General features: G+C 52.6%; 1 protein-coding gene across 1 annotated transcript in view; it reads right to left on the bottom strand.

The window, feature by feature from the left end:
• TRPM1 (transient receptor potential cation channel subfamily M member 1) overlaps positions 1–27,447 on the bottom strand; it is a 115,974-nt gene that overhangs the window by 44,258 nt on the left and 44,269 nt on the right. The window contains exons 4-8 of the mRNA XM_055141384.1: positions 9,210–9,289; positions 7,934–8,126; positions 5,386–5,599; positions 2,882–3,006; positions 1,407–1,578 (exon numbers count right to left, since the gene is read on the bottom strand). Of these exons, the coding sequence (XP_054997359.1) occupies positions 1,407–1,578; positions 2,882–3,006; positions 5,386–5,599; positions 7,934–8,126; positions 9,210–9,289 (784 nt within the window). The remainder of the gene's footprint in view (positions 1–1,406; positions 1,579–2,881; positions 3,007–5,385; positions 5,600–7,933; positions 8,127–9,209; positions 9,290–27,447) is intronic.

Genomic DNA, 27,447 nt, shown 5'->3' on the forward strand with positions numbered 1-27,447 from the left:
CAAGGAAGGGAGTGGGTCAGGCTGGGGATTTCTAATTCAAGTAAAGCTCAGATGTTCTCCAAACTTAGCAAGAGGGTGACCAAGTGAATTTCTTTTGTACACAACGCTGTAGACTGCCATCTGCTCTGTTTAAGCTCCGAAGGTCCAGGCTTGAGGAGTGACCAGTAGGCAACCCTTTGCAGTCCCTGCCCACTCTGAGCCCCAGGCAAAGGATGACAAAGGGAAGCCCACAAGTCACGTGGCAGGTGAAGGCAGGCATGTGAACAAACACTCACTGAGGAGAACAAACATGTCAGCACACAGAAAACCCCCACAGAATCACACGGAGGCCAGTCCCCGCTCTTACATTTGTGCTATTTCCAACATTATAGTCCCTTTTGTTCTGTTTTCTAATGACCATTTGCCAGACACAGTCTGTTTTTCGTGGTCCAATCATAGCAGTAAAAATAGGAAATACTCTTGAAGACATTTAGCAATTGGCATGAAGAATCACTAGAGGGCTGGAGAGATGGTGCAGGGGTTAAGGTGATGGCCTTGCATGCAACAAACCCAGGCTCTATCCCAGCCTCTACACTTGGGCCCCCACGCACTGTCAGGGGTCACTCTTGAGTATAGAGCTAGGAATAACCCCTGAGCACCACCCTGCACCACCCTGCACCCCACGAAAGTGTGAGCTATAAAACACATTCCAAAGGAACTTATTATTTTCATTCTAACTAGTCATTACCATTTCCCTATTCAAACATATTTTTTTTTGCTTTTTGGGTCACACCTGGCGATGCACAGGGGTTACTCCTGGCTCTGCACTCAGAAATTACTCCTGGCAGTGCTCAGGGGACCATATGGGATGCTGGGGATCGAACCTGGGTCGGCTGCGTGCAAGGCAAACGCCCTCCCCACTGCGCTATTGCTCCAGCCCCCAAACATTTTTTTCAGAATAAAATAAAATTAGTGCTGGAGCAGTAGTATAGCAATTAGGGCATTTGTTTTGCATGCAGCCAACCCAGATTCTATCCTCAGCACTCCCTGTGGTCCCCCAAACCTGTCAGGAGTGATCCCTGTGCATTGTCAGGTGTGGCTCAAAAATAAAAATTTAAAAATTAGACAGTTAATTATAGGAAACAATAACCACTGGTGACAAAGGTCATCCCCATTGGCCTGCGAGATTGTCTGGGTTGTTTCTCTATCACCTGTTCCTCAGAAACTTTGGGAGCATCACCCCAACCTCAGTCAAGAAATACCACTGAGAAGAGACAGGCTCAAGGCTCACAGTGGACCACCTATATTTGAACTAAACTTGAAACTTCCAGGTCCTGCTTCTGACACTCTTGGGCGGTTTCCTTTTCCGGTTTGGTTTTCTGGCCACAGAGGCAGTGCCGACACCCATGGCCTTTAGCAGAACTTACTCGTGTTGATCTTCTGCAGGGAAATGTGCTTCTCCAGCTGCCTCCGCAGCTTTGTCTCAGCCCCGTATTTGCCCAGTGTGCCGTTGTCGGCCAGGATGAAGTGCGTGTGGAAGTTGTTGAGTAACGCGAGCTTGCTGAGGGGATTGGACATGGTCTGGTACACTCTGGCCACCTGGCAAAAGGCACGGCATAAACGGGAGAAGCAGGGCCGAGGCCCAGACTCACAGGGGAAGTAAGGACAGGACACGGATGTGGATTGTCTGTTTCACCCAGCTATGCCCTTCCCCTGCTCTCCCGGGGCTGGAGAGACAGTGCAGAGCCAAGGCACTTGCTTTGCATGTGACTAACCCTAGTTTGATTCCCAGCACCACACAGAGCCAGAAATAGCCCCTGAACATGATGGGATGTGGCCCCCACAAATAAAAAAAAAATTAACCCTCCAAAAATTTAACTTAATAAATATTAACCTTTAATTTTGGTTTTAAATTAAAAAAATTTAAGAACAATGCTGAAGAGATAGCACAGGGCTTAAGAAGCTTGTCTTATACACTGCTGACCTCAGTTCAATCCCCTGCACCACACCTGGTCTGCCATATGGTCTTCCAGGAATAATCCCTGAGCACAGAGCCAGGACTAAGCCCCAAGTACAGCTTGATGTGGCCTAAATCCTCTTCTCCAGTAATACAAACGAACATCAAAAAAATTTTTTTCATATCACAAAGAGGGGTTCAGAGAGATCATACAGAGGAGATAGTACGCACAGGCAATTTCATTTTGATCCCTGACACCCCATGAGGTCCCCCGAGCCTTCCAGGAGTGATTCTGGGACTCAGAGCCAGGAGTAAGCCCCAAGCGCTGCTCAAAAAGCAAAACAAAACAAGACCAAAACCAAAAACCAGGCCAGCAATTGATCTCTAGAGAATGGCTAGAAGGGGAACGCCCTGTCTTCAAAGGCCAGATAAAAGACAACCCCATTTATTTTATTTTATTTTATTTTGTTGTATTTGCCTTTGCAGCCAGACCCTGCGGTGCTCAGGGCTTACTCCCAGCTCTGTGCTCACAGATCACTCCTGGCAGGGCTCAGGGACCGTGTGGGGTGCCAGGGATTGAAACCGGGCCAGTTATGTGCAAGGCAAGATCCCTCTCCGATGTACTCTCTGAAACCCAAGGACAATCCTGTCTCGAGAGAGTCTCAGGATGATGGAGTTGAAGGAGTGACAGGCAGAGTGGGTCAGAGGTACCAGGCTGAGGGCGGTCTGGGGTGGGAATTGGCTACAGATGTTCACGGGTCCTGCAAAGGCTCTAGCGGCTTGTGTCTGTCTAGAGGTCAGTCTCCTGGTCAAAACACTGGTGTCATCTTGGAGGAAAGGGCAGGGGGCCCCGTCAGAGGATTTCTTATGCCGGCAGGTAATGCTCCCTCCATCTCCGCAGACATTCGTGGCAAACGCTCACCGCTGCTGGGGAGGGACACTCACCCCCTTCCCTATCAGATCTTCCTTGTTCTCCACCATGCCCCACGGGGCGATCCCAACAGCACACACGCGGCCTCGAGACTTGGAGGAATGGTCCTTCAGGGCGTCGCCCACGTGCCGGATGACACCTGCCAACAGCATGAGTCAGACTTTTAGACCCTGCCAGGCCCCAGAGTGTGGGACATCAGCCTTACACGCAGACCCTGAAGTCCTGAAGAAGGAAAGGCTGTTACGGAGAGAGCAACTTAGAGGTTTGCACAGACTGACGGGGACATCCGACAGACAGCCCTGCACAGAAAGTTCTGCCTAGAGGAGAGCGGGCCGTGTCCTTGAACTTGTCTGCCCCTGTCGTCCCGTACCCATAGCTGCGCTAACGAGATTCCTTTGTTCTTTGTCTGAACTCGAGGCAGGAGGGATACGGAGGTTGAATCCAATCAAAAGGCCGATAAAGGCTTTGTTCTGAGCTGGCAAGACCAGCTTATCACCTGGATATGCCACATGTCAGTTTCTTTCTTTGTGTCCACTCTGTAGGACAGAGCCAGGGGTGCTGGCCTGGCCAGCTTTTGGGGTGATACTCTACCACACCCTGGTACCACTCTCCATGAGCCTTAGGGCCCCCTTCTCCACTCTCCTGCTTTCTCTACGAAACAGTATGATGATATAAAAATATCCATCTGGGGGCCGGGATCCTACAGCGATCATGTGCCCAACCCAGGGTCGATTCCCAGCCCACCCGGTCCTCTGAGCAATGCCGGGTTTGGCCCTGGAGATCCCCCAAGTACTGCAAGAGTGACCAAGGTCATCCTTGGCATGGAAGAAGCTCAACACTACCACATCATCATCGGGACTTGGCTCTGGATTGATGCAGATGGTCTAGAATCACCAATGGGTGCCCGAGCCCCACCCACCCCAGCAACTTCCTAAGCAGCGCCGGCGAAGCCCAGGCCCCTTGTTCTCTTCTCTGGGGCTGGAACGAGAGTACAGCAGGGAGGGCGCTTGCCTTTCACTTGGCCAATCTGGGTTCAATCCCCGGCATCCCATGTGGTCCCCCGAGCACTGCCAGGAGTAATTCCTGAGTGCGGAGCCAGGAGTAGCCCCTGAGCATGGGCGTGACCCAAAAAGTCAAGCAAAAACAAGTTCTTTCTTCCCTAACAGAGAGTTATAGGCTGGGAGATAGTTTTCACAGGGAGGCTCCAAGTTTGATCTCTGCCACCACCTGGTCCCCAGAGCACTGTGGAGTGAGATCCTGGTGGCCCCAGAACCTTTACATGCAGACATGGTCATTCTGGACCACAAGGTTGAGAAGTATTGCTGGGAAAGGGCTGGAGTGATAGTTCAGAGGGGAGGGCATTTGCCTTTCATGCGGCTGACTCTGGTTCGATTCCCAGTATCCCATATGGTCCCCTGAGCACTGCCAGGAATGATTCCTGAGCCAGGAATAACCCCTGAGCATCTCCAGGTGTGACACAAAAAGAAAAAAAAAAGTATTGCTGGGGTGATGCCCAGATCCCCTGAGCACTGCTTGGAAGGACATCACCGCCACCACCATGCCACACACACGCCTGCCAATAAAAACCTGAAAAGAGCACTAAGTCTGAGCCCTTTGGCTAGTCATGTGGCATCAAAGCAACTGCTCCAGCAAGGCTGAGGCTGCTGTGCCCATTGGCAGCTCTCAGCTGTTCTCAGCTAACATTGGTGACCTGGCATGTGCCTTCCCCTCTCTGTAACTCAGCCTCCTCTCCCAGGTGACAGGAAAGAGTTGGTCTAGAGTCCCCTAAAAATGAAGCTCGGGACAGGAGCAATAGCACAGCGGGTAGGGTGTTTGCCTTTCACGCGGCCGACCCGGGTTCGATTCCCAGCATCCCATATGGTCCCCTGAGCACCGCCAGGAGTAATTCCTGAGTGCAGAGCCAGGAGTAACCCCTGTGCATCACCAGGTGTGACCCAAAAAGAAAAAAAAAGGCTCGAAGAGGCCAGAGAGATTAGAGTGCTTGCCTCACACATGGCCACCCAGGGTTCGATCCACAGCATCCTGTATGGTACCCAGGGCCCCACCAGAAGTGATCCCTGAGCTCAGAGCCAGGAGTCAGCCCTGAGCACCACTGGGTGGGGCTCAAAGAAAAAAACAGATGAGGTTTGTGATTGGGTCTAAGTTAAGGAAAGATAGGTAGTGGGGACAGGAAATATTGACCTTTTCCTCCCTTTATTGCTCCCAAACCAAGGTACCTAATGAGCTTCCATCACAAACATGATCAGGACAGATTATGCTTCATTTTTGTTTTTTGGGTGGGGCACACACCATGTTGAGGGGCTGTCCCTCAGGAGTACTCAGGAGTGACCCTTAGCAGTGCTCCGGGAGCCGTAAGTAGTGTGGGGGGTGGCCCAGGGATGCAGCCGCACGCGAGGTGAGTGCCTCCCCTCCTGTACTGTCTCTCCGCCCCTGTGTGTTGAGGTTTGGCCTGACTTATTCGAAGGCTGTGACGGGGAGCGAGAGGGGCTGTTCGTACCTGTGCTGACACCCCCCGTGAAGATCCAGGCGCTTGTCGTCATGGCAGCCTTGATCAAGCCTTTCCCGAACACCTGCTTCAGCTTGGGCTGCATCTCGAAGTTCTGGAGGCCGCCGTGCACCGAGATCAAGAGTTTGGGGAGGTCCAGGTGCCATTCTTTCACCATGAGATGAAGCAGCGAATCTGGCTTGGTGTCGCAGGACACGCGGATGTACTGTGAGAGATGGAGACGCTTGCTCGGCCCCCATCTGCAGCATTAGTTTTGTTTAATGTTTTTGTTTTTGTTTTTGAGCTACATCTGGTAGCCCTTACGGCTTCCTCCTGGCTCTGTGCTCAAGGGTCACTCGCTAGGGCCGGAGCGATAGCACAGCAGGGAGGGCATTTGCCTTGCACACAGCTGACCTGGCTTCAGTCCCCGACATTCCATATGGTCCCCTGAGCACCACTAGGAGTAATTCCTGAGTGCAGAGTCGGGAGTGACCCCTGAGTATCGCCAGGTGTGACCCAAAAAGCCAAAAGAAATCTCTAAAAAAGGATCACTCATGTAGGGTTTGGGGGACGCTATGGGGTGCCAGGAATCAAGCCCATGTTAGCCACGTGCAAGACAAGTGCCTTCCCCTGTGGGTTTGAGGTCTCTTTTGGCTTTTGGGGTCCTACCCAGCAATGCTCAGAGGTTCCTCCTGGTTCTGCGCTCAGGAATTACTCCTGGAGGTGTCCAGGGGACCATATGGAATGTTGGGATCAAACCCAGATTGGCCTCAGGCAAGACTCCCTGGGGGAGTCTTTCTCCCCTACTTCTTTTTGTTGGGGGTGGCTCACACCTGGCAGGGAACCTAGGGCGTGTCGGGGCCTTCGCCTGGTCAGCCGGTGCAGGGTAAATGCCCTGCTTCTGTGCTATCACTGCAGCCCCGACTCGGTTTGGGTCTAATGGGTCAGGGGTCAGGGCAGCTGATCCTAACCAGGCAGTGGCAGCCTGGCGCTTTCTCCCTCGGGTCCAGAGGTTCCCTGTGTAAGTCTATGGCCGAGCAGTGGGAGAGAACTTTGGAAGTTCTGGACGATTCTGGGAATCAAAAGACAGGATGGCCAGTTTCACTGAATTCCCTATCAACAGATACAAAATATAAGTTAAAAAATAAAATTTAAAAATATTAGATGGGATGGAGAGATAGTATGGTGGGTTTGGCATTTGTCTTGCGTGTGGCAGACCTGGGTTTGATCCCCAACATCTCATAGGGTCCCCTGAGCACTCCCAGGAGTGATTCCTGAGTGCAGAGCCAGGAGCAACCCCAGAGCACCCCTGAAAAAAAAAAACACAGAAACAAAAACCAAAATTTGTTCCTGGTTGATCTGAACTAATTTCCAATACAACTGCTATCCTGTATTTTATTTCTTTTATTTTCTTTCCTCTTTTTTTTTTCTTCTTTTTTCCCCTTCTTTTTGTGAGGGAGGGGAGAGTCTTTTGGGCTCATCACACCCAGCGATGCTCAGGGCTTACTCGTGGCTCAGCATTCAGGAATTACTCCTGGCAGTGCTTGGGGAACACTATGGGATGCCGGGGATCGAACCTAGGTTGGCCACATGCAAGGCAAACGCCCTCCCCACTGTGCTATCGCTCCGGCCCCAGTCCTGTATTTTCTGACGACTCTTATCTCAGAGGAATCACTTGGGAAGGGGCTCTGTGGAAGGAGCTGCTTTGATGTGTAGGACATGGGGCTTCCCCTTAAGGTTTTACCTTATGGCAAGGGAACAGCCTTCGTATGTTGACTTTAATACTATCTCAGCCCCTGGATGTCACTTCCTTGCCTACATGCCCACATATCGATGCCAGGCTAGACGACCATACCGTGTGTTGTTCAGGTCACAAGTGGATTTGCTTTGCCAGCACAGTCAAATAAGATAGTAAAACAAATGGTCTGTCTGGAGACTGGAGAGATAGTACAGTGGGTAGGGAGCTTGCCTTGCACACAGTCGACCCAGATTCAATCCCCAGCACCACATGTGGCCCTCCAAGCCCCTCCAGCAGTGATCCTTGAGCACAGAGCCAGGAGTCATCCCTGAGTTCAGCCAGGTGTAGCACCCCATTCCTCCAAAATAACAAAATGAAATTTAAAAAATAAAGAGAAGCAACCAAAGAACCTAAAGAATGACCCTCAGAGGAGAGTGGGGGGGGGGGGCTGGAGCGATAGCGCAGTGGGGAGGGCGTGCACGTGGCCGACCCGGGTTCGATTCCCAGCATCCCATATGGTCCCCTGAGCACCGCCAGGGGTGACCCCTGTGCATTGCCAGGTGTGACCCAAAAAGCGCAAAAAAAAAAAAATCAGGAACAAATCAGGAACAAATCAGGAACAGAGGAGAGTGGGGGTTTCTCACGCCCGGCTGGTGGCCTCCTGGCCTACAGCTGCAGGGCTGGATCCAGACCGACACTGGGGGTTGGCGATGTGGCCCAGTGCCCAAGCCCTCCACTTCCAAACTCCCCAGAAAAACAGAGCACCCCCGGGAAAGAAAAGCCGTCTGGGGGTGCTGCGGGCTTGCACCCCCTCCCTCTCACCAGGGCCTTGTTGCAAGAGCCGCCCCCCTGGAACTCGAGCAGGCCGTATGAGTCGGTCGGGGCCCTCTGCGTGTGCTTGCCCACAGTCCACTTCTCCGGCTGGGCCTCGGCCTGTGCGCCCTCGTCATCCCTGCTGGCGGTGACACTCGGCAGAGGCGGGGTATGCTGGTGAGTGAGCTGGCCGCAGCAGCACCTACACACGGGGACAGGCAAAGCTGATCCTCAGGGAACACGGTTCTCGGCCCTCCCAGGGGTCCCCTGGGTCAGTGCCTGGACCCTGGGCAGGGGTGGAATAACCCTGGGTAACCCAGCTTCCATGCGTCCAGGTAGGCCCTAACTAAAGCTCTCTGGGGGTCCACGTGGGTCTGCATCCAGTCAGCTGGATGTTACTGAGCTGGATTTTATTCTAGTTCAGGCCCACGGTTGCAGTCACTCGAGTGATGCTGCCATTGGACACACTTCATTCACCTCATCGCTAGAGTCTACCTACCTCTTGGTCTACCCCTCCCCCGTCCCCTGCCTGGTGATCTTGGTTCTTCACCAGGGAGGTGCTTTCGTGGGTGACACTGGGATTAGGAATCAACCCATGGAACACGGAGCCCAAAGGCATTGGGCTCCATGAAAGCTCAATGCCTGGTCCATGAAAGGTCCAGCACAGGACCTTTCAGCAGGGAGAGATGTGGGGTGCGGGCCATGGGGGGTCGGGGACAAGTGAGGGTAGACCCTCCAGAACCAGGACAGCCTGGGTCTGTGTGCTCTGTGCCCTCCATCCTGCCTGGGAACCCTGCCTACTGGGAGACTGCATGCGCGGACAGACCCCTGTACCCCCGCACCCTTTTGCTCCGCCTCAGAGAGGAGCGATCTGGACCAAATTCCCTCCAGTCACCTCCGAGGCTTCCAGGGGCCTCTGCTTGGCCGACAGAGCATGCCTTTTCTTGGAGGTGAATGAATCATTTTGTGTACAAAGTTGGTCCTTGGTGAAGTTCCAGAAAGTTGACACAGACACCCTGACACTGACTGCGGTGAAATATCCACTGTCCCCAATGATATGAAACTGGGGTAAGGGGCCAGAGCAATAGCACAGAGGGGAGGGCATTTGCCTTGCATGCAGCAGACCCAGGTTCAATCCCCGGTACCCCATAAGATCCCCCATGTGCCGTCAGGTGTAATTCCTGAATGTAGAGCCAGGAGTAAGCCCTGAGCATCGCTGGGTATGGCCCCAAAACCCAACCCCTCCATACCCCAAAACAAAAGACTGTGGCTTGTGCCACCTTACCTGTTGGGATCCTTAGTGCTGGGAATTACAAAGACACATTCTCGTTTGCAAAAGGTTTTTTCTAGCCAAGCTTTCTGACTCTGGAGGGAGTAGAAATTAGACCAATGTACTTCCAAGAAACTTCAGAATTTATCTGTTTATTAAAAGGTCTTTTTTTACTCATCATCGCTATCATACTATTGCAGTTGGTGATAAGCAGTCTGGATGCCAAATAAAATTTTTTTTAAAGTCATTAAAGCCCTTTGCGAAGGGTCCAGAGAGATAGTACAGTAAGTAGGGGGCTGGCCTAGGCTCAATCCCCAGCACCTGTGTGAGCCCTGAACCCCGCCAGGAGTGAACCCTGAGCACAGAGCCAAGAGTCAGCTCTGAGCATCACCAGGTGTGGCCCCAAAACAGAAACAAAACAAAAAGGAGACTAGCCTTGCACACAGCCAGCTCTATACTGATCCCCAATACCACGTAGGGCACCCCCTTCCACCCCAAGCACTACCAGGAATGATCCCTAAGCACTGCCAGGGATTTTAATTTTATTTTTTAAAATAGTAAGATAGAAGAATAAGAACAAAAAGACAGGCTAGGCTCTGATTGGTGAGAGTCCTCTGCTGGTCACCGATGGCCAACTGGGCTCTCGGTGCCATTGACATCCAGGTCACATGGACAAGAGCCATAGCACAGCAGGGAGAGCACTGGCCTTGCATGCAGCTCACCTGGGTTCAATCCCGGGTATCCCATAGGGCCCCCAGTGCCTGCCAAGAGTGATCCCTGAGCATAGAGCCAGGGTTAAGACCTGAGTACCACCAGGTGTGGTCCCAAGAACAAACAAACAAAAATTCAGGTCACAAAAGCATTGAATAAAGATTTCTAATGTTTCTCTCTCTTTCACACACACACACACACACACACACACACACACACACATTACAGGACATTTTAAAATTACTTTTCAATTGAAGCAAAAGTGAATTTCCTGAAAATGTGAATGAAGATCATTCATGACAAGGAAAATAATTCGGCTTTGTGCTCGCTTAGAACTAAGGCGGTGGAACTCAGAATGCTGGTATGTCCAGCTCCTCCCTTCGCACCCACCAACTCAGCAAACAAGAAGCAGTTGCAAAGGGCCAAACCAAACACAGCTCCAGGTCTTCTCCCAGAAATAACCAGAAAGACAGAGAGACTCGCAGCCAACATGTTCCACATTAGTTGATGTTTCCAGAGACATTTTCTGGGGCCTAAAACACTCTCTGGAGAGTGTCTAATGGGCACCTCAAATATCATGGCAAAGACTAGAAGTGAAAATGCTGTTTGAGTATTTGCTGGGTTTTTCTTTGCGGAGGGAACTCCCAAACAGTGCTCAGACAGCCCTGGGAACCCCAGCAGTCATGCCCAGCCAACTGGCCTGATGCTTCCATGCAAACATCTTAAAATGTGGTTCTTTCAGGTTCTGTGGATGGACTGGGGGTCCTTCAAGGCCACACTCTGCAGTGTGTGGGCCAGGTAGGGTTGCACCCGGGCATGTGTCTTAACTGTTGTCTGTCCTCCCTTTTAACCCTGTTGGGTAAACCTTATCCGGAAACATCTTCAAATATTCCCTCTGCAAAACCGACTCCCAATTATTCAAGTCCAGGGCGAGAGAAGCTACTGTCTCTTCTCCAGTCCTCCCTGAATATTTCATCCCAATCCTATTGGCCTCATTCTCTTCTCCTCTCCCTACGCCTTCCTTCTCAGTTCCTGTCCTCAGCCAGCACTGTAATAGTTCCAGCAAATATTTTCATCCCCGCCTCCTGCCCCCACTATTTCTGCTAATTTGGGCTAAAAGGTATATATTTTTAAGAGGATATGACATTTGGCGACAGAAGGAAACTGTATTGGTTATTAAAAAGCATCTGAGTAAAAGAAGAGTGACAAAGGAATAAAGACGCAGCACCCACTGGCTTTATCCAGAAATAACAAGGGATAGTATTTTGATGGGTGCTCACTGGGCCCAGAGCCATAGGACGGCATGTAAAGCCTTGCCTTGCACATGGCCAACCTGGATTCGATCCCCAGAACTCCTTGAGGTCCCTCCAGCACCTTCAAGAGTGATCCCTGAGCACAGAGCCAGGAATAAGCCCTGAGGACCATTGGTGTGGCCCAACAGCAAAAATAAATGAATAGAAAAAAATCATCCCAGACTCTGTGAACAGCTGAGGGGTATATGCGTCTCTGTTGTGTGTATCTATTTGTGTGTGTCTGTGCGTGTGGGTAATGAACAAAATAATCATTCTACACACTGTCATTTTATTTTTGACCATAGCTTTCAAAATAACCCTATTATAGCCAGCACTTGTCTTGCTTGCCACTGGCCCTCGTTCCAACCCCAGCACTGACCATAGTCCCTCCACGAAAAAACACCGGCTCTACTTCCTGCTCTGCCCAGACTGTGAGTCTCCCACAGAAACATGACACCCGTGGATTCAACCCACCTACGTCTTGTTTCCTACAGTCCTAGAGCAGAGCTGCCGGGTGTGGGGGCTGCCTCTCCAGACTGCCCCACATAACCGAGCCTCAGTTCCACGGGCAGAGAAGCAACCACTCCCCACCTTCCTCCCAGCCCTGGGAAAGGAACTTTCCCCTGAGGTTTAAAATAAGAGCACAGGCCGGCCGTAGCAATGGTACAGCAGGTTGGGCATTTGCCTTGCACGCGACTGACCCGGGTTCGATCCCCAGCATCCCATATGGTCCCCCAAGCACCTCCAGGAGTAAATCCTGAATGCAGAGCCAGGAGTAACCCCTGAGAAATGCTGGGTGTAACCCAAAAAGCAAAACAAAAATTTAATAATAATAATAATAATAATAATAATAGCATAGGGGCTGGAGACACAGTCCAGAGGGAAAGGTGTTTGGCTTGCACGCAATTGATCTGAGTTCGATCCTCAGCACCACACACGGTCCCCCAAGCATCATCAGGAGTGATCCCTGATCAGGAGTGATCCCTGAACACTACAGGGGTGGTCCACAAACCAGTCAATCCATCAATTAATTAATTTTTTAAGTATTGCTAAAGTATCAGCTGGCATGAGGACGGAAAACCAGCCCTGTGTGTGAGACCTTGTATTTGATCCCTGGCACCCCGTGGACCCCCAAGCACCCCAAGCACAGCCCTGGGGACCCCTAGTGTGGCTGACCCAAGCCCATCATCTCTCTGTGCCTGAGCATCAGTTGAGCCTTCTAGATCTTTGGCAGAGAAGCACAGGAACTGGATGTCGGGTCCCCTAGCACTGCCTGGAAGCCCCCGGGCCCTCCCAAATCAGCTAGAGGCTGTAGAGACTGTTGAGGAGCTAAGCACATGTTTTGCTATGCCTGAGACCCCCCTGCATCCCCAACACACGCATGGTCCCCTGAGCACCGCTGGTAGTGACCCCCAAGCAGAGAAGCCCTTGAGCAATGCTGGGTGCAACCCCAAGCCCAAAATCAAGCCCCAGCATATGAGCCGGCCAAGGCTTTCATGCACAAACCCTCGATTTCTGCATGCCCGTGTTTTCTGGGGTTCCAGGAAACAAAGAAAAGGAGGTCTGGAGCCCCGAATGATGGGTGGGGGTGGGGATTAGCCCTGTGGGGTAGGGGCACGTGGTAGATCTCTCACCCACCCCCGACAGGCTGCTTGGGGGAGTCTGCGGCGCGGGTAGCCTGGGGAACGTCCCCGTGGAGCTGTTGTATAAGACTTGTCTGCCCAGATGCAGCCAGAGAAGGCCCAGGAAACAGAAGCAGCACCTGGATACAGCCCCACCTAAGCTCCCCCCAGCTGGAGCTTACCTGCTGCCACAGCAGTACAGGAACAGCTGACTCCCTCCTCCTCCTCCTCTTCCTCTTCCTCTTCCCTCCTCCTCCTCCTCCTCCTTCTCCTTCTCTCCTTCCTGGGCAGCAGGGCGCTAGCCAAAGACCCCCCCTTTTAGTGGAGGACACCCCCGCCTCTCAGCAGAGAAACGCCCCTGAAAAGCATGTGAGCGTCTGCACTCAGCCTCGTGACTCAGTGAGGCAAAGGCCCTGTGATCTGACTTCCCAGCCAACACAGTGGAAACCAGCCCCTGGAACTCCAGTCTGCTCAGCATGATGGTGGTGGTGGTGGTGGGGTGTCCATAAAAGAGACCCCCTGAGGGTGAGAGATGGATCGACTCCCACATTCCCTTTGAAGGGGCCCAGCGGGGCCAGCCTGGCTCCCCGAGTGGGACAGGGACAGAGAGATTCTTTCAGAAGCCCCTCCTAGGCACGCGTCACCCTTGATTCCTTTTCAGATCATCTGAGAGTGCCCCAGAGGTCACGGTGGGCCTCATGAGTGCCACATGACACTCACCCCCTGGGTCCCCACACACCAGGGCTGTAACAGCCTGCAAGACCCCATAGTCACCCCCAAACCACTGACAATGGTGTTGGGGAGTTTGCTTTAGTGATGTGGAGATGTGGTTCAGCTTTGGGAAATTCTTTTTTCTTCCCAGAGTGAAGGAAAAACCAAACCCTGAAATGCTCAATGTAACCCTCGATATAGGGAACCCTCGATATAGGGGACCTGAGGGTCATCGTTGCCCCCAGGGAGGTAGACAGGCATTCCTCTGGCCCTGTAGACCCCCTGAGCACAAGTTAAGGCTCTCCTCTCTCTCTCTCTCTCTCTCTCTCTCTCTCTCTCTCTCTCTCTCTCTCTCTCTCTCTCTCTCTCTCTCTCTCTCTCTCTCTCTCTCTCTCTCTCTCTCTCATGCTGGCCAATAAAGATTCTTCTTTGCTTACACCCCCATGGACTCAGTTGTTTAACTGTCCCTTGAGTTTTTAGAAATTGGATCTTAGATCTATATTTTCGTGTCATCATTATTAAAAGGATCTCTATTATTGCAAATTTAAATCTGCAAGTGAGACACACTCAGAAATCTCTGGCTACTCTAGAGTTCTTTGTCCCTCATTCTTCCTCGCCCACAAATAAACCTTAGGGGAGAAAGTGGTTTTGTTTGTCTCTGGGCTAAGGATGCCTCCTGGCCTGGAGCACAGGTGGCACGCTGGAACCCCCAACTCCTTCCCCAGCACCACATGGTCCCTGAGTACCACTGCATGTGGCCAAAATATTTTTGCTTCAGCTTCTTTTCTCCCTCTACTGCTTAAACAGACTTTTCTCTTCTACTTACATTCTGTCTTCCTACCTCATTCCTGGATATTGTTTTGTTTGTCTGTCTTGAGACCACACCCAGTGATGCTCAGGGCTTACTCTGGCTCTGCACTCAGAAACCACTCTGGCAGTGCTCAGGGGACCCTACGGGATGCCGGATATTGAACCCAGACTGACCAAGTGTAAGGCAAACGCCCTCTCTGCTGTACTATCACTCTGGCCCCACTCCTGTTGTGTTTTTTTTTTTTTTTGCACTTAACTTCTCTCCACTTTTCCTAGGGGCTACTTAGTTATTCTTCATTTCTTTTTTTTTTTTTTTTTTTGCTTTTTGGGTCACACCTGGCGATACACAGGGGTTACTCCTGGCTCTGCACTCAGGAATCACCCCTAGCGGTGCTCAGGGGACCCTATGGGATGCTGGGAATCGAACCCGGGTCGGCCGCGTGCAAGGCAAATGCCCTATCCGCTGTGCTATTGCTCCAGCCCCATTCTTCATTTCTCTTTATGGCTGGGTAGCACTAATCCTTGGCTGAATGCACGTGAGTTGATTCAGCCAATGGAAGGCAGACTATTGGCAGACTTCACATGTGGCAGAACAGCAGAAGCCTTGCCACGCGCCCTTCTGCGTTTTTCCAGTAATCTTCAGGCCAGAATCCCAGAACTGGGTTTGTGGGGGCTAGTGGCCAGTGCATGGATAATTTTGTTAAGAGCAAAATATTTGTAACATAGAGATGTTTGTATACATTTTGCGTTTCCATCAGCATTTTGGACAGTTCTTCCTTCTCGTCAATGTCACCAACAGAATATATGGTCAGAGGCTGGAGAGACAGTACAATGGATGGGGAGGACTCTTGCCTTGCATGCGCCTAACCTGGTCCGATCCCTGGCATCCCATAAGGTCCTCCAAGCACTGGCAGAAGTGATTCCTGAGTGCAGAGTCAGGAGTAATCCCTGAGCATTACTGGATCTGACCCAAAAAAAAAAAAAAACAGAAAAAAAAAAGAGGAGGGTAAGATATACGGTTAAACTTCAAGGTATTTGCAAGAAGACTCTTCTGAGCAAACTATGGGGTCTTAGCCCACTGGTCTACAGCTTCTGGGTGGCTCTGGTCTGGTTTTTATGATTGGGTAATACTATTCACTTAGGAAAAGTTGGGAAATATACCCTGTCTTCTGCTATCTGTAAGAGTTTGTGAAGCGTGGACAGAATTCTTCTTTCCAAATTTGATGTAATTGACCAAATTTTGGTAGGATCCCGAGAGAGACCATCTGGGGCTTCCATTGTGGGAAGTCTACATATTAATCATCGCATCTGATTTTTTCCCCATCAATTCCAAGTGTTATGTTTCTTCCTGAGTCTGTTGTAATCAATTGTGACTTTCCAGGAATTTAACATCTGGGCCTTCAGTTTGTCGAATACAGTTGTTTGTGACATTCTCTTAGAATCTTTCATATTTCTAAAATATCAGTAGGGTTGTTTTCTCTTCCATTCTTCATTCCAATCATTTGAGTTAGGTTCTCTTTTTTCATGGTCTAGCTAAAGGTTTCTTAATGAAGTTGATCTTTCCAGAGAACTGACTTTCGATTTTATTCATTTCTGTTATTTTTTCAGTATCTCTTTTTATTTATTTCAACTCCAGTCTTAAGATTAGTTTTATCGCTTTTCTCTATTTTTCTTTTTTTTCTTTTTTTTTTTTTTTTTTTTTTTTTTGCTTTTTGGGTCACACCTGGCAATGCACAGGGGTTACTCCTGGCTCTGCACTCAGGAATTACCCCTGGCCATGCTCAGGGGACCATATGGGATGCTGGGATTTGAACCCGGGTCGGCCGCGTGCAAGGCAAACGCTCTACCCGCTGTGCTATCTCTCCAGCCCCGCTTTTCTCTATTTTTCTAACATTGAAGGAGAGGGCCAGAGAGATCACAAAGGGCTTAGGGCATTTGCTTTCCATGCCGCTGACCCTGGTGTCCCATATGGTCCCCTGAGCAGTGCCAGAAGTGCAGAGCCAGAAGTAACCCTTGAGCATCACCAGGTGTGACCCAAAAATAAAAAATAAAAATAAAAAATAAAATAAGAACAAGGCAGGGCTGGAGCGATAACACAGTGAGTAGGGCATTTGCCTTGCATGCGGCTGACCCGGGTTTGATTCCCAGCATCCCATATGATCCCCCAAGCACCGCCACACCACCAGGAGTAATTCCTGGGTACATGAGCCAGTAGTAACCCCTGTGCATCGCTGGATGTGAGCCCCCCAAAAATAATAATAATAATAATAACAACAACAACAAGGCATGGGTTGAACAGTCAGTACTGCCAATCAGATGCTGACCTTGCAATGACTCAGGTTCCATCCCTTGCACCAAAGAAGGTCCCCAGAGTCCCACCAGGAGTGATCCCTGACTGTTCTCTTTCATTCTCAGGAGTAAGCTCTGAGCATCGCCAGGTGTGGCCCACAGCAAACCAAACAGACTCCCGTGGCCCCGACATTGTGTGGGACTATGGCCACTACCCAGGTGACCTGCCTTCCCCATTCGAATGTCCCTGCATGGCCTCCGCCCCGTCATAACTGGCTGTGGTCCCCAAAACCCAACAAACAAAGCAATTAAATGCAGGTGGAAACAACAGATGAGGAAAACCCAATCACATTTTCCACCTCCCACATGGCTACTTCAGGCTTTTCCTGGAAGAGGAGCCCTGTGAGGAAGCTCCAGGGACCCCAAAGTCCATCTGTCTTAGGGATTTTACATTGTTTCTGTTGGGGGGGGAGTACGACCACTCCTGGCAGTGCTCAGGGCTGATTCCTGCTCAGTGCTCAGGGATCACACCTGGTGGGACTGTGTGATGCCGGGGACCAAACTAGGTCTGCTGTGTGCCAAGCAAGCACCCTCTCCGCTGGACTATTGCTCCAGCCCTGGGTTTGGGACTCAGCCTGTGATCAGCACCCCATACAGGCCCAAGATGGTAGAAGGAGGCTTTGGTCCCCCTGAGGTGACCCAGGGCAGCGGGTGCTTTTTCCCAGGGTGCGGGTGGAGAGAGCTGGTGTTTGAGCCAACAGGTTACAAAACAGGGAACTGGCAAGGAGCGAGCAGTGCCGAAGGAGGGCAGGTCCAAACTGGTGCCTGGGGCCCTGGCGGGCAGTGCAGGCGCCTCTTCCCACTCCTCGCAGCCTGGCTCTCCTCCCCGTCCCCCGCCAAGTATGTTCTCTTTCATTCTCCATCAACAATTCCATTGCCCAGCTTGAGGGCTGTTGTAGTGTTGGGGAAACTGGTGCCATTAGGCTCACAGCTTGCCAGGACCTCGCCTGTTCCCTGAGAACGAGAGCACCCCATTCCTAGCCATCCACAGAGTGCGCCTGCGGAGGCCGGGCATGCATGTGAGTGCGAGGCTTTGAGTTTGGCTCGGGGGATACAGTGCTCAGGGCTCCCTCCTGCCTCTGTGCTCAGGGCTCCCTCCTGCCTCAGGGCTCCCTCCTGGCTTTGTGCTCAGGGGTCATTCCTGACTCTGTGCTCAGGATTCACTCCTGGCTCTGTGCTCAGGGATTACTCGTGGCTTTGTGCTCAGGGGCCAATCCTGACTCTGTGCTCAGGGCTCCCTCCTGGCTCTGTGCTCAGGGCTCACTCCTGACTCTGTGCTCATGGATTACTCCTGGCTTTGTTCTCAGGGGTCAATCCTGACTCTGTGCTCAGGGCTCACTCCTGGCTCTGTTCTTGGGACTGACTCCCGGCTCTGTGCTCAGGGCTCACTCCTGGCCAGGCTCCCTGTGGATCGAAACTGGGTTAGCCCAATGCAAGGCAAGTGCCTTCCCACTGCTCCAGCCCCTGCTTTTCTGTCTGGAGCCAAGTTCAAGGGCTCTGTTCCCAGGGACAGTGATTTCTCAGACCTGCAGCCAGGACACAGCAGGCTCGGCACATAGATAAGGCCAAGTCCAGGGACCCTGGTGGTCATTGGGTCCTTCTGAGTGTGGCTCCTGCATCTCAGCAGCACAGGAAGCTCTTGGGGAGAGGCAGGAAGGGTCCCTGGATTCGGCCAAAGGCCCTGTGAATGTGAGTGTGAGAGTGTGAGTGTTAGAATGTATGAGTGTGAATGAGTGTGTGAGTGTGAGAGTGTGAGTGTGTGTGAGTGTGTGAGAGTGTGAGTGTATAAGTGAGCATGAGTGTAAAAGTGTGATTGTGAGTGTGAGAGTGTTGTGAGAGTGAGTGAGTGTGAGTGTGTGAGTGAGTATGAGAGTGTGGGGGGGTGTGAGAGTATGTGTGAGTATGAGAGTGAGTGTGAGAGTGAGAGTGTGACTGTGTGTGAGTGTGAGAGTGCGAGTGTGAGGGTGAGAGTGTGAGTGTTGAGTATAAGAGTGTGAGTGTGAATGAGTGTGGATTCACCCTAGACCTGGGTGGCTGCTGGCCCTTTAAGTGAGTTGACTGGCTTGGGGGTGTCCTTTGCAAGGACCACCCCCTCCACTTCTCCTCCTGCATGATTCCAGCTACCCCCTGGCATCAAGCCAGTGGTGGCCCCAAAACTGAGAAGAGGAAGGGAGGGAGGGAGGAGAGGGGAGAGGTGGGAGGGAGAGAGGAGGGAGGGGAAGAATGACAGAGAGGGGAGTGTCATTTAAGGTCCCCCAGGTACTCAGGGCCACCCATCCCAGCATCCCGACAAACAGGACTGGGAACAAATGGGGCCAGAGTTTTGGGGGACCCTAGAGTGTGTGCAGGGGCATCACATCCCCTTCTGCGCTGCTCCTTCTGAGAACAGAGCAGCACCCACTCCCGTCCCTGTCCTGAAGGTGTTCCGGGCCTCAGCCGACCCCTGAGCCCCTCTGAAGTTCCCACAAAGGTGCAAGAGAGGGACAGGGGCTGGAGAGACAGGACAGTGGGGAGGGGTTTGCACACAATGGGCTGGGTTCCATCCCCGGCACCCCATATGGTCCCTTGAGCCCTACCAGGAGTGAGCCCTGAGCACAGAGGCAGGAGTGATCCCTGAACTCAGAGCCGGGAGTGAGCCCTGAGCACAGAGGCAGGAGTGATCCCTGAACTCAGAGCCGGGAGTGAGCCCTGAGCACAGAGGCAGGAGTGAGCCCTGAGCACAGAGGCAGGAGTGAGCCCTGAGCACAGAGCCGGGAGTGAGCCCTGAGCACAGAACCAGGAGTGAGCCCTGAGCACAGAACCAGGAGTGAGCCCTGAGCAGTGCTAGGCACGGCCCCAAAACAAAACCCCAAAATGCAATTGAGTAAAGGGGGGTCATGCAGACGGTAGTGCAGGGGCGAAGGCACTGCCCGGCACACAGCTGACCCCACCAACATGGCACTAAAGGAGGTTCCCAGTATGGCTGGGTATAGCCTGGAGACCCCAGCACCACCAGAAATGCCCAGGGGGTCCCCAGTCCTGAGTTCTCATCTCCAATCACAGAGCTGGTTGGCAGAGACCAGGGGGAGGGCCCTCCTCTGCCTGGCACCCCAGAGAGCTGCCCCTGGAGCTGTCGGGCCCACTGAGGCAAGTGTGCCGGGAGCCAGCTAAGACGGCAAAGGCCGACAGATCCGCTGGCCCCACCTCTCCTGCTGTCCCCGGGAAGGTGGGACCCCCCCAGACCTGCATCAGGCACAGAGGAAGGAAGGAGAGGGGTCCGGGAGGTTCTCATGGCCGTGCCCACCCCGCCCCTCCAGCCGTCTGCCCTCGCGCCCCCGAATCACTGACCTTCTGAGAGCCCGAAGAGGCCGCGCTCCGGAGCGAGCCACGTTTGAAGGAGCTGCTCATGGTCTCAGAGACCCCCACGTCCTGCCCAGCTTCCGCTGCTCCGGGCTCTGCTGCAACATCTGGAGTCCACCTTAATCCCCCCAACACATCCCAGGGTTGGGGGGTTGGGGCGCAGATTTAGCAAAGGGCGATCCAATCCAAAGAGCGCAAATCCACTTTGACAAAATGGTTTCCAGGGTCAACGTGGATGGGGGCCAGAGCCATAGGACAGTGGGGATGCCTCTTCCCTTGCACGCGGCTGACCCAGGTCTGATCCCAAAAAAGCCTATGGCCCCCTGAGCACCGCCAGGAGTGATTCCTGAGTGAAGAGTCAGGAGTAACCCGTGGGCACTGCTGGCTGTGACCCAAAACAAACTATTGTGGGGGACTCAGGCGTCGCAAGGGGATCTTGCAGAAACCCCACCAACGGGTGCCAGAGCCCCTTGACTGGCACCTAGAGTCTGCTGAGTGACCCCCCCCCAGCCCTGCCCCATGCTCATGTCAGGGCCCAGCATTGGGAGACATAGCAGAATCTGGGTTCTGAGAAATAGGACAGAGGGGAGGGCGTTTGCCTTGCACGAGGCCAACCTGGATTCCATTCCGGCATCTCATCAGGCCCCTGAGCACCTCCAGGAGTAATTTCTGAGTGCAGAGCCAGGGGTAACCTGTGAGCACTGCCCAGTGTGGCCCAAAAAGGCAAAAAAAAAATTGTGGGGAACACATGGGCTAGAGCGATGGGAAGTCAGCTTGCCTTGCGTGTCGCTAACCCCGGTGTGATTTCTGGCACCCCAGAAGTTTCCCAGAGCAACGCCAGGAGTGATGGCTGAGCACAAAGCCAGGAAGGATCTCTGAGCATCACCAGGTGTGGACCCTCTAATTATCCCCCTGAAAATATGAGCTCTAATGGCCAGGGGAGATGGTTCAAAGTCCCGGGGCTCATGCTTTGCGTGGTGGAGCCTAGGTTTGACCCTTGACCCTGCATGGTCCGCAGGTACCACTGTGTACGCCCCCGCCCCCAAACACAATGAGTCTAGAGAGTGTCTGACTGCAGGTCCAGTGAGCAGAGGTCAGGCCCGGACCCAGGCTCGGCCAGCAGAGGGTTCACTGGGGTGCAGGTGTCTATTCTGGAAAGAAATAACCCTCGAGGAAACCAGCCCCCGTGGGTGCAGCTCTGGTGAGAAGAGGGCCCCAGCACTTCCCGTCCCCTCGGTTCCCCCTTCCCACTGTGACCCCATCTCCACTGGGCAGTGCAGCGTCACTTTGCACCCACAGGCGGCGTCTCCCCCAGGACAGGGCTGTGCACTTGCTGGAGGGAGTGACAGTGGTGGTGTGGAGCGGGCATTTCCGAGCCCCCAGTCCTCCCCCAAGAATGCACTTTTTCCGGGTCCATCGCAGACAAGCCTGCTTCGTTCAACTAGTTTGCTGCTGAAGGTGGGGTGCTCACACACAAATCAAAGTGAGCGGGGCCAGGATCCCCGCCCCCTTCCAACGACGTGCCAAGCAAGAGCTGATGCCTCTCCAGAAGCCCCGAGTTCTGCCCCCAGCACTGCGTGAGCCCCTCATCACAGGACCACTCGAGAGCAGCAGGAACAGCCCATGGAGGGGCACAGGGAGAGGGACAGGGCAAGCAGCGATTATTTGAGCAAATGAGGAAAGAACAAAGCCGATCTCACAAACCCCAAACAGCTGAAAGTACTAACTGCGCTAAGCCCAAATGCTATTACTCCGGCCCATTGCAGGCTTAAGCGCCCTGGATTTGGGTGCACCCTAAGTCAGGATTAGAAGCAGGGAGCAGGAGCGGTCCGGCCAGGGGTAGCCCCCAGTGAAAAGTGGAGATCATCCTCTGGACGAGAGCAGCAGGGGCCGGGTGGGGCATGCGCTTTGATCCCCCCTCCCTTTCCCTTCCCCCCCCACCCGCCCATCTGTGCTCAGGACGACCCGTGTGCCCAGGGTGTGCACTCCTGGTTCTGCCAGGGAGCACTCGGGCACGTGACTGGAAAAACCTGGGGGTTGCTCAGCTAGAGTAAAAGCCCCCCCCACCCCAGTAGGAGGACAGGCCCCACTAGCTGGGGTGTGGCCTCCGTTCCACCTCTGGGGTCTCCCTGTCCCCAGCCAGGCTGCTTGGCTCCTGGGGCTGAGCTGGTTCAGTGCGTAGACGCACATCACGTCAGCGCCTGCAGCGTTCCTGTGCGTGTCTGAAGTGCTCAAGGGAGGGCGCGTGGCTGGTGGGGGCAGAGAGGAGACGCCAATAAATTTATCAGATCGGGGAGGCATTTTGCCATCATGCTGCGGAGTGGGTCCAGTTGTTCCCTCCTTGGGGAGGGCCAGAGCTGGGCCACAGGCCAGACGCTCCTCAGCATGTCCCCCACATCAGACTCTCGGCTTTGCTGGAAACCCGGAGCAGGACCACCTTCGGGTATTCCCTAGTTCCGACCTTCCCTCTCCTCAGCGCCCACAGGGAGCTCCTCTACCCGGCGGCCCCGGCTCTAGGATGGGAGAAGGGACATGAGGCTGGGCAGGCAAGAAGCTCAGTGGGTCCATCACTGATGAACGTGGTCTCCCAGGGGCAGCTGGTGGAGGTCTGGGTCCAGAACCACTGAGCGTGGAAATGGTCACGCTGGGATAAACCATGGGAATGTATTTACAGGGAGGGCACACCTGGCAGTGCTCAGGCCTTCCTCCTGACTCTGCACTCAGGGATCACTTCTGGTGGGGCTTGGGGGACCCTCAGGGGTGCTGGGAATTGAACCCAGGTCGGCCACATGCAAGGCAAACGCCCTCCCTGCTGCACTATTGCTCTGTCCCCAACTCTGCATCTATTAGCTGTGGGTTTTCTGTGTACCGACAGCCTTTGTCATATCGAGGTCTTTTAGCATCTTTATTCCTTATTGAGTGGTTTATGATGAAAACTGCTGTCAAATGCTGTTTATCTGGGGCCAGGGTGATAGGACAGTGGATAGGGTGCTTGCCTTGAACATAGTCAACCTGGATTCAATCCCTAGCACCTCATGTGATTGCCTGTGTAACAGCAAGAGTGTTTCCTGAGCACAGAGCCAAGATCAGCCATGAGCATCGCCGGGTGTGACCCCAAAGCCCAAACCAAATCAAACAACAATAAAACCATTCATTTGTCTCAGTCTTTACCAATCAGCCTAAAGAGTGGGGTGCCCCATGTGCAGGAGAGAGCAGATTGTGACCACACCTTAACGCTCAACCCCTTGAACAACACAACTGAGATGTGGAGGACCAGGCAACACAAGCCCCTGTCATCTGGATTCTTCCAGTCTTTTCCCAGGTTTTCGCATGGATTCGGTGTCAGGAGCGTGTAGTCTGTCGCGCCCTCTGGTGTCCTGATGTGGTACTGCAGCCTCCCTCCCTGGCATTGCAACAAACTGCTAGTGGTCTGTCTAGCGCCTTCCCATGAGACAGAACCTGGGCAACTCCCCAAAGCCAGAACTCTGGCACCTGTTCCTCTCTCTCTCTCTCTCTCTCTCTCTCTCTCTCTCTCTCTCTCTCTCTCTCTCTCTCTCTCTCTGTCTCTCCTCTCTCTCCCTCTCTCTATGTCTCTCTCTGTCTCTCTCCACTCTCTTCTTCTCTGTCTATCTGTCTCTCCCTCTCTGTCTGTCTGTCCATTTGTCTCTCTCTGTCTCTCTGTCTCTGTCTCTCCTCTCTCTCTCCCTCTGTCTCTGTCTCTCTCCTCTCTCTTCCTCTCTGTCTGTCTCTCCCTCTCTGTCTGTCTATCTGTTTGTCTCTCTGTCTGTCTGTCTCTGTATCTCTGTCTCTCTCTCTCCTAGGACAGAAGCTGGGCACTCTCTTCTGAGTGAGCTGTGCTGGTTGGCATGAGAAGCTGTGCATACCCTTTGGTTTGTCCTGGGGCACTTCCCCAACTGTTTTCTGGAACCTCATGTAGAGAGCTGGGTTCTAAGTTCTTGCGAAGTTATTGTCTCTCTAAGGGAATCGAAGTCTCAGGCTTCCAGTTCTGTTTTGCTAAGGTTCCTTCCCAAGGGAGCACCTTTTGTGAATAAAGTTTTATTGAAACTCAATTATATTCATTGGTCTGCAAATCATCGTCTGGTCAAAGCTGAGTGGTTTACACAGAGATTCTGTGGCCCACAAAACCCTAGAGACAAACTGCTGTATGTGGGGGGGGGGTGTTTTGGGGGGTCACACCTACTCCAGAATCCAGCCAGACTCTAACACAAAGGCAAGAACCTTAACTTCCGTGCCATCTCTGACCACTGGACTGCTTAGTTATTTATGGAAGAATGTGCGTGAACCTCTGCACAAAGTCAAAGACTGATTTGTCTTTTAGGTACATTATAAGAAATATGACTAACAGACTTCCACATGAAAGAGGTGATTGGGGGCTGGAGAAACCGTACAGTGGGGAGTGCCCTGCACATGATTTATGGAACCCCATATGGTCCCCAAGCCTGCCAGGGGTGATCATGATCCCTGAGCAGAGTCAGGAGTAAGCCCTGAGCATGGCAGGTCTGCTCCCCACTGCCAATAAAGTAATCAAAGGGCCTGAAGAGATATCACAGTGGTTAGGGTACTTGGTGTGCATGCAACTGAACTTGGATTTAATTATCAAGACCCCATATGATCACCTGAGCCCCACGAGGAGTGATTCCTGAACACAGAGCCAAGAGTAAGAAAGAAAGAAAGAAAGAAAGAAAGAAAGAAAGAGAGAGAGAGAGAGCGAAAGAAAGAAAGAAAGAAAGAAAGAAAGAAAGAAAGAAAGAAAGAAAGAAAGAAAGAAAGAAAGAAAGAAAGAAAGAAAGAAAGAGAGAGAGAGAGAAAGAGAGAGATGGAGGGAGGGAGGAAGGGAAGGAGGAAAGGAAGGAGGAAGGGAAGTATGGAAGGAAGGAAGGAAGGAAGGAAGGAAGGAAGGAAGGAAGGAAGGAAGGAAGGAAGGAAGGAAGGAAGGAAGGACACAGCTCTTGGTAAGGAGCACTGTGGCTGAATGTCCAAACACCCATCTTGATGTCTGACCCTCAGGGGCCCCAGCTGAGCTGTGTGAGGCCCCGGCACTCAGGAGCCACAGATATCAAGACAGTGATAATGAAGTTGACCCAGTAAAGTCCTGAAACATGTCTAATATGAAACACACACATGCATCAAAATCATGCCTAGACAAAACTGAGCCACACCTCCAACCCCCTTTGGGAAGTATATTTCCTGGAAGTGGGCTGGGAGGCAGCATCCGCCCTCTGTGTGGGAGCTGGGCATAGTCCCATGGTTGAGAAGCATGATCCACAGCGCGATGCCTAACCAAGACCAGGAAAGGCCTGATCACATTTCTCAAAAGACTGATGGCCGGGTGGAAAACTGCTCGAATCCCTGGGTTAATTTTAACATCCTCAGAAGAGATGCAACCAGACCGTGCTCATCTTCCTACGAGCATCGCCTAGGAAACGTGTCCAGAAATGTCCACTGTAATGCAATGCGTTCATGATGCAACGAGCCTGGTCCATAAAGGAACACCAGGAGCGGGGAAGCACATTTAACAGCACAGACTGCAGAACCGCCCTCTCAAACCTGTGGAGTCTCCACGGAGAGCAGCGGAATCCTTCCATTAAGCTTGGAGAGAGCCTGAAAGAAGCAGAGATGAGAGACGCAGCACTGAGCCTGCTGTGAGAGAGCTTGAGTGAGGGGAGCTGGCGTGTTCGATCCCCATGCCCCATGGCCTGCCAGTCACTCTGGATGTCCCTTGGTGGCCCCAGCACCTCCAGCATGAGTGATATCATGATGCTTGGCCCAAAGCAGGCCTGCTCTGTAGGGAAACCTCCTACTAACACACACACACACACACACACACACACACACACACACACACACACACAGAGTCTGCAGAGATCCTGTAGTGGAAACTTACACATGGCCCTACCTGCTCTACTGTCATTCCAACCCCCAGAACACACACATACACACACACGCACATGTGCACACACACATGCGCACATACAGACACACACATATTCCCCCTACTCCCAGCCATGCCAGGAGTGGTCACTGAGCCCAGAGACAGAAGTAAGATCTGGGCAGTGCTGGATGTGTTCCCCAAAACAAAGCAGAAAGGACTTGGACCCGAGAGACAGTACAGGAGCTAAGGCACCTGTCTTACATGCTGTCACCCCTGGTTGAAATCTCAGGCACTGCACATGTTCCCTCTGAGCCCTAGAGTACTTGCTCTGCAAGTGGGAGGCCCTGGGCTTGATCACCAGCAACACACACACACACACACACACACACACTCATGCACACACGTACACACATACACACACACTCAAAAGCAAAAACAGTAAGTGGGCTTATTTGGATCCTGATTCAAAAGCAAATTGCGGTAATAGTAAACCAGAAATATTGATGTGCCATTGGGGGACCTCAGCTACCACTGCATATTGTTGATATTAACATATGTCGCTCATTGGATAGGCTGGGATCTCGGATTTGTTACATATTACAAAGGGGAGAGGCCTTCCCTTTTAGGAATATTCCTGGGTTGGACTCTGCATGACGGTCCTTGAATCAACTCCCTTGTTTCTAGAATTTGAACATTTCTTTTTGTTTTGTTTTTAGGTTTTTGTTTTGTACCATTTGTGGTGCCAGGGATCAAACCTGGGTGGGCTGTGTGCAAGACAAATGCTCTACCTGCTGAGCTGTGATTCCAACCCCTAGGACACACACATACATACATACACACTCACATGTGCACACACACAGGCACACACACTCACACACATGACGTGCACATAATCCCACACACAGGCACACACAGGCACACATACATACTCACATACATACACTCACACTCACACACACTCACTCAGACACACTCACACACATTCATACACACTCACACATACTCACACTCACACACACTCACACTCAAGCTCTGACTCTACTCCTCAGCTCCCTGACTTGTTTTGGCTGTGGGAATGAGCGAAGTGGTGCAGGCAGAGGCTTGAAACCCCTGGACACATCAGGGCTTGCTCTCTCTGGCCCTGGAGCCCTGGAATTCCGCCACGGGGAATGGCCCGGCTAGATGCCCAGCCCCCCTTGGTGGTCTGAGGCCCATGGGACACACACAGGGCCATCGAGGACCAGAGGAGCCCAACCCGCAGCCACAGTGAGCGCCAGAGCAGAGCAGCAGAAGAACCAGCCCGCTGAGCCCAGCCGAGCTGTGGGCCCACAGGCCTGTGAGCAGGGCCCAGGGCCGGGCAAGCCCCAGGGCAAGGAGCAGAGGTGGGTAGACTCACTTCCAGACAGGCCAGGCGGGGGGAGGAGGCAGGGGGAGGCACCACGCCAACACGAGATGGGGGGGCTGCTGAAGAGGAGGCGAGAGTTTTCTCTATCTTGGCTTCTGGAAGTTTCCCTTAAAAAAAAAAA

The sequence above is a fragment of the Sorex araneus genome, chromosome 6 (genome assembly GCF_027595985.1).
Source record: "Sorex araneus isolate mSorAra2 chromosome 6, mSorAra2.pri, whole genome shotgun sequence".
NCBI classification, from domain to species: Eukaryota; Metazoa; Chordata; class Mammalia; order Eulipotyphla; family Soricidae; genus Sorex; species Sorex araneus.